We start from the raw sequence: 6,344 nt of genomic DNA on the forward strand, positions 1-6,344 counted from the left end.
GCCGCCGAAATCTGGGTGCAAACAACAGAGATAGAGACGGATGGGGGAGGGGAGAGAGATGAGAAACGATTCGAAAAACAAACAATTTTCGAAGAAATCAACTTTGAAAGCAGAGAGAGAGAGAGAGAGAAAGAGAACACATTGGGAAGTGAGAAAAGAGCAACAATTTGGGACGTTGGGAGCACCAATCAGGAGAAACTGGGAACCCCAGAGTCAAAATTTTTATAAAAACCTTCAAAACCGACCGAAAAAGTGGTCAGTCACCAAATTCTGAGATGTACGACACTTTCACAGCGTTAAAAACAAGAAAATCTATTATTTCATTAGAGGAAAAATCGTTCAAAAATGACCTCAAAACAAAGCCTAGAGCCCAAAAATTCGAAAAATGTTCAGTGAAAATCATCAAAACCAACCGTAAAAAGGGTCACCAAATTCTGATTTTCACGGTACCTTGACACCGTTAAAAACAATAAAATCTATAATTTCCAGTACGAAAATCATTCAAATTGACCTTAAAACCAAGTCTAGAGCCCGAAACTTCGTAAAGTTTTCAGTCTTTCCGACGGAAACCATGTCGCACACATTTCCTTCTTTTTTTCTCAAAATTCTGAAATTTTCACACAAAAATCCTCAAAAGTCTCACCCTCCGCCAGTCGTCGGATGCGATCGTCCACTGCTCGAATATCTCGCTGATCCGCCTCCAGTCGACGCTGTCGGCACTCCAGAAGACGTCGTCGTGGCTCCAGATGATGTTCCACCACCTCCCGAAGAGGCGTTTGCTGTCGTCGTTCCGTTCATTTCAGTCTGTTGACGTCGTTGATGGTGGGATGATGATGACGATGAGGATTCGGCAGTTGGGCGGGTTTGCTGAAATCGGATTTTTTGAAGATTTTGGTGTAAAAATGATGGAAATTTTGAATTTTGGGTAAAAATATAGTTTTCAGGATGTTTTTCAGTGATTTTTGACTGAATATCGACATTTTCACTGATGAGAAACCTATTTTGAGTAGAGTTTTCGGGTATTTTCACACAAAAAACGTTCAGCGCTCAAAAATATGGCAGTTGGGCGGATTTACTGAATTTTGAGGATGGTTTAGATGGATTGTTTGAAGATTTTGGGGTAAAAATGATGGAAAATTTGAATTTTTGGGGTTTCGAAAAGCGTTCCAGGAAACTGAGCTGAGTGTGAGTTAGCATTACTTTTTGGCTAAATATCGATATTTTGGACAAAAAATACCGATTTTTACAAGAAAAATGTTCAAAATTGGAGAAAAATATGAGCAATGAGTTCGGGTATTTTCAGACAAAGCACTCAAAATATATATTTTTAACTATCGTTCTAGTGACAGCAAATAAGAAAATTACCGAAAAAGAGTAATTTTTACGAGAAAAAAGATAAAAATTCATCAGGAACTTTAATTTTTGCTGATTTCTTTTTGTTTTTGAGGCTAAACATGATCTTTCTCTGGTGAAAAATCTATTTTGATTGGTGTTTTCCGATATTTTCAGACAAAAACGTCAGAGCGCTCAAAATTATTTTTAAAACTACGTTTTTAATTGACTTTTGCGAATTATGATTTTGGCTAAATTTTCATGGTTTTTGACGACAAAAATGCAGTTTCTCTGATGAAAAATCTATTTTGAGCGAATTTTCGGGTATTTTTAGACTAAAAACTCTCAAAAATTATCGTTCTAGTAACAAAAAATTATCAAAAAGAATACCTTTTTGGGTGAGTTTTTCTTGGCAACTCCCATAAAATAACTGGAAACTGTCGACATTTTACCCGTGTTTCAATTGAAAAGTCAAGGTAAAACGGAATAGAAAACAGGCGAGAATCGGGAGGGGGACAATAGAATGATTCTATATATTGGAAACACCTCTCTCTCTTCTCTCTCTTTTCTATCTATTTTTCTCAACATTTCCATTCTTTTCTCTTTTTTCTCGCTATCTCCGCCCACTTTTTCCCATTTTTCATCATTTTGTCGATTTCCGGTGGTTATTTCTTTTTCCATTTTATTTATCATTTTTCGATTCAATTTTTTCTAGCGGGAATCAATTTAATAATAACGGAATAGAAAATGCAACAAAAATACAGTGAAACGAAAAAGAGAACGGCGGTGTTGAGGGGGGTTGTCATCAAATAACAGAAATTTCTGTCTGATTGTCTCGCCGACTCTCTCATTTCTCCATTATCACTAATCTCTCTTCAAGTTATAAAGACCGCCCGTTCTGTGTGTCTTTTTGTGTGTCCGACTGACTAAGAATGAGGAGTTTTGTGATGCTAAACATAGCGGAAAAAAGTCGCTTTTTTTTCGTGGTGTTTAACCTTAAAAAGTACATTTTTCGATGGAAAAATAGAGAAATTTTAGGTAATTCTGAGCTAAAATTGAAAAATAACCAAATTTTCGGTTAGAAATCATTAAAAAATGTGAAAAAATTGAAAATTTGCATCTTACTTAAATTTTCATGATTCTGAGATGAAAAATTGTCAAAAATTCATCTGAAGACTCATTTCTAGACAAAAAATTGATTTTTTTTCAAAAAATACAGGCCCATATCAAAATTTGATACTTTTTCACAACTTTTTCACATTTTCCAGAAGAAAAACGTGGAAATAGGAAAAGAGGGTTTAGGTGGAATTTTTGAAGATTGTGGTGTGAAAATGATAGAAAATTTTGATTTTTTGGGGTAAAAATATAAATTTCAGGGTATTTTTCAGTAATTTTTAGCTAAATATTGACATTTTGGACCGAAAAATTCTGATATTATCGAGAAAAATGTTCAAAATTCATTAAGAATTATGATTTTTGCAAAATTTGTATTGTTTTTGACGCTAAAAATTCTGCAAAGTTTTAGGGTATTTTCAGACAAAAGAAACGTCTCAGCGCTAAAAATATTTTCACAAAACTATCGTTTTTGACAAATTTTTCGCATTTTCCAGAGGCAAAACGTGGAAATTTGAGTATTGATTGAAATTCAGCGATTTTTTTTGAATTTTCAAAGAAAAAATTATGATTCTGAAGCTAAAACCTCTTAAAAACATTAAAAAAATAAATTTCTTCTTTCAATTTCTAAAGAAAAAATGTCCTAAATGTCTCAATTCTCACCTTAACAGTTTTTAATCCACTTCCGCTTGATTTCCGTGTTCCGCTACTACTTGTTGAGTGCGGAAGTTGGACAGGCGGTTGGTTTGAAGAAGTTTTTTCCTGAAAACCGGAGAGAATTGTTATCATTTTCTCGCTTGAATAAAGAAACAATGACAAATTATCGATTTTTATTACTTTTCTCGTTATCAAACGCTTCGAATTATCAGTTTTAACGTGTGAAAAGACCGTGAAAAATGCGAAAAATGATGGAAAAAATGGAGAGGGACTAGAATTTCAGAAGTGAGATTTCTAGGCCACGGCAATTTTGTAATGGCGCCAATTTCAAATTTACTCAATTTTAATTAAATTTTTAGGTCTACTTTTTACAAAATTTTCTTCTAAAATATAAGAAAAAAGCTCAACCAACCTTATTAGTTTTCTGGTTCTCTTTTGATGATTTCTGCTGATTATTTTCCCCTTGAGGCGTGTTCACATGCTCCTGAAAATAGAAATGATAAATGATAGTCAAAGCATAAAACGAAAAAAATATTCTAGTAGATCAAGACACTTTTTTTTTCTTCTAAATAATCGATAAGGGTTTCACAAAGTGCTCTCTTGATGAGAAAAACGAAAAATAAATTGAAGAGAGAGAGAGAGAAATGGAGATGAGAGAGTGTGGAGAAATGAGAGAGTGCAGACACTTAAATAGACATTTTCGTGGCTTCTTCTCAAAAGAAAAAAGAAGATGAGACAACTGACGCATGCATCGGAAAGTGAGAAGAAGAAGAGAATTATGAGTTGCAAAACGAAATATTTTCAGAGAACAGAGTCAACTAAACAAAAAATACGCGGGGTAAATCGAGTTGGAAAAATGGGATTTTTCAGAAAAATTGCGTTGAAAAACATGAAAAACGGTTTTACAAAAAATGATAGTAAATTGAAGTAATTTGGTAAAATGAGGTAGGTGGCCTAAAAAAATCAAGTTGGGGAAACTAGTCCACGAGATTTTTTTGATGTGAAATTGATAATTCAAAAACGGAGAAATTTCGCTAAAATCAGAGATAAAACGGCTAATGGTCTAGAAAAATCAGGTTGAAAAACTAGTCCCTGAAGATTCTAGGGTGTATTTAGTATAAAAACGAGTGAAAAATTGCATTTTTAAGAATATTACAAATTTTGGCATAGTTTCACAGAGAAACGTGGCCTAGAATACGCAAAAATCTAAAATTTAAGAGTAGTGGCCTAGTTTTTTCAAATTTATGAGTTTCTCCAAAACTTATCATTCAGAAACAGCGGAAAGATGCCTAAAAAAAGAGAAATTTCCATTTAAAATGTGAGATAAAACGGGGACCCTGATGGACTAGAAAAATCAGATTGAAAAACTAGTCCCTGAAGATTCTTAAGTATAAAAACGAGTGAAAAGTGCTAGAAATCACTATTTCAAACGAAAAATTAGACGGTGCCTAGTTTTTCAGAGAAGCATGGCCTAAAAAACGCAAAAAAATCTAAAAGTTTGAGAGTGGTGGCCTAGTTTCTCAAAGTCACGAGCCCATTTCATGGCCTAACTTTCCGGCAGCCACCAAAACTACGGCCATCAATGTTTTGTTTCTCTTTTCGACACATCCCACATCTCAATCGGAAACCCAAACAATGGTCTTCTTGTCTCTTCTTTTCTGACAACAACTAGCCTCAATCAGTGTGTCTTGTTTCTCGGAAAAAGGGAACATTTGGATGTTTTGTGTTCTGAATAATATGAGACAGAGAGAGAGAGAAGGGTTACAAACCAGAATTCTTCCCTCTATAACCATCTGGTGAGAAGAAAAAAGGTTGTACATTTTGATTCGGGAATAAGAAAAAGTGGAAGAAGAGGAGTGTGGTGTGGAAGGTAAAACAAATAGAAACAATGAGAAGAAGGGAGTGGTAGTAGTAGAATGGAGAGAAGGTGGGAAAAGAAAGAAGACATTTGGAGAGAAAAAAGAGAAGAGAGACTGGAGTGATTTGAACTTTTGACGGTGGTGTACTATGAGAGAAAAAGAAAGGTTGGATGGACTTTTTGGCTGGAAAAGAGAATAGAGAAAATGACCTTGGATCCATGGGGAGGACTAGAAAATGAGAGGAAGAGAACAGAGTGTCCCATGTAGGTTCACGTAGATTTACGGAGGTATGTTGTAGATTCACAGGGATTACTGTAGGTTCGTTCACAAAAACTGGGTGTATATTTACGGGACTTTAGTGTCGATATACGTCAATACCTACGTTTGGATTTGTGTGGTTTTACGGGATTTTTTGTGAATTTACGAGGAGACTCCGTTCGTGATTTACGGAGCTCTTGTGGTGAATTTACGGTGATTACTGTAGAATCTTTATGTAGATTTTCATTTTTTTCCCATACTTGTCAAGTCCCTGCGCCAAAGTTTAAAAAATTCTCGAAAAAGGTCACATTTTCGACAATGATTCAGAATAAGAAGAAATTCTGAAAAATTTTCAAAAATTCACTTTTTCAATGAAAAATTGAAAAAAAGTTCTTTTACAAGTAAGAAAAAATAAGAAAATCTACACAAAATTTCGTCGATCTAAAGTAACCATCGTAAATTTACACAAGCTTCCGTAAATCACGAACAGAGTCTCCTCGTAAATCTACAGAAACTCCCGTAAAACCACACAATGTGTCGTTTTTGGGCTCAAATATCCAAAAAAAAAGTACGCCATTCTCAAAAGTTTTAGGCCATCACTCCTCCCCGCAATCAAAAATTCATCCCCTTCCCAGAACTGCATGGTTAGTCTCCTCCACCTACTCCTCCAGCCCAAAAACCATTCAACCGAAAGAGAGAGAGAGAAACCTTTTTTCCGAACAAAAAGGAGTGACTCTTTCCGTTGTCTAGTCTCAAGGACAACCTCTCTAAAAATGCCAACGCCTTATCCATGTGAACCTTTCTCTGGGGGCGACTTTTTTATGAAAGACACTTTCCCTGCTCCTTGATGTTTGTGTCTCTTCCCTTTTCTTATCTCTCTGTTTACCAGGAAACTCTTTTTTTGTCTCGCTCCGAATTGCTCTGTGTTATCATCAATTCGTTGTCACCAAAAGTGGTGGTGTGACAGAAGAACTTCATAATGAAAAAATCAAAATGCAAGGAACAAGTTTTGATCTACATCAAAAGGTTGAACTCATGCGGAATGGCCCTAATTCATACATATTCATGTTTTTAGGAAGAGAAAAGGAAACACGAGGGGAGACAGGTTTGATTGATGGCGCAGAG

The 6,344-nt window shown here is 35.2% G+C and overlaps 1 protein-coding gene across 1 annotated transcript; it reads right to left on the bottom strand.

Moving 5' to 3' along the window:
- Positions 1-501: 501 nt before the first annotated feature.
- GCK72_020329 (uncharacterized protein) lies at positions 502-4,922 on the bottom strand (the record flags this gene model as incomplete). Its single annotated transcript, XM_053733511.1, has 5 exons — positions 502-598; positions 644-867; positions 3,109-3,207; positions 3,515-3,586; positions 4,872-4,922. The coding sequence occupies 5 exons, from the start codon at positions 4,920-4,922 to the stop codon at positions 502-504; spliced, it is 543 nt and encodes a 180-aa protein (XP_053582424.1).
- Between the last annotated feature and the right edge of the window lie 1,422 nt (positions 4,923-6,344).

Source organism: Caenorhabditis remanei, chromosome V, assembly GCF_010183535.1.
Source record: "Caenorhabditis remanei strain PX506 chromosome V, whole genome shotgun sequence".
NCBI lineage: Eukaryota > Metazoa > Nematoda > Chromadorea > Rhabditida > Rhabditidae > Caenorhabditis > Caenorhabditis remanei.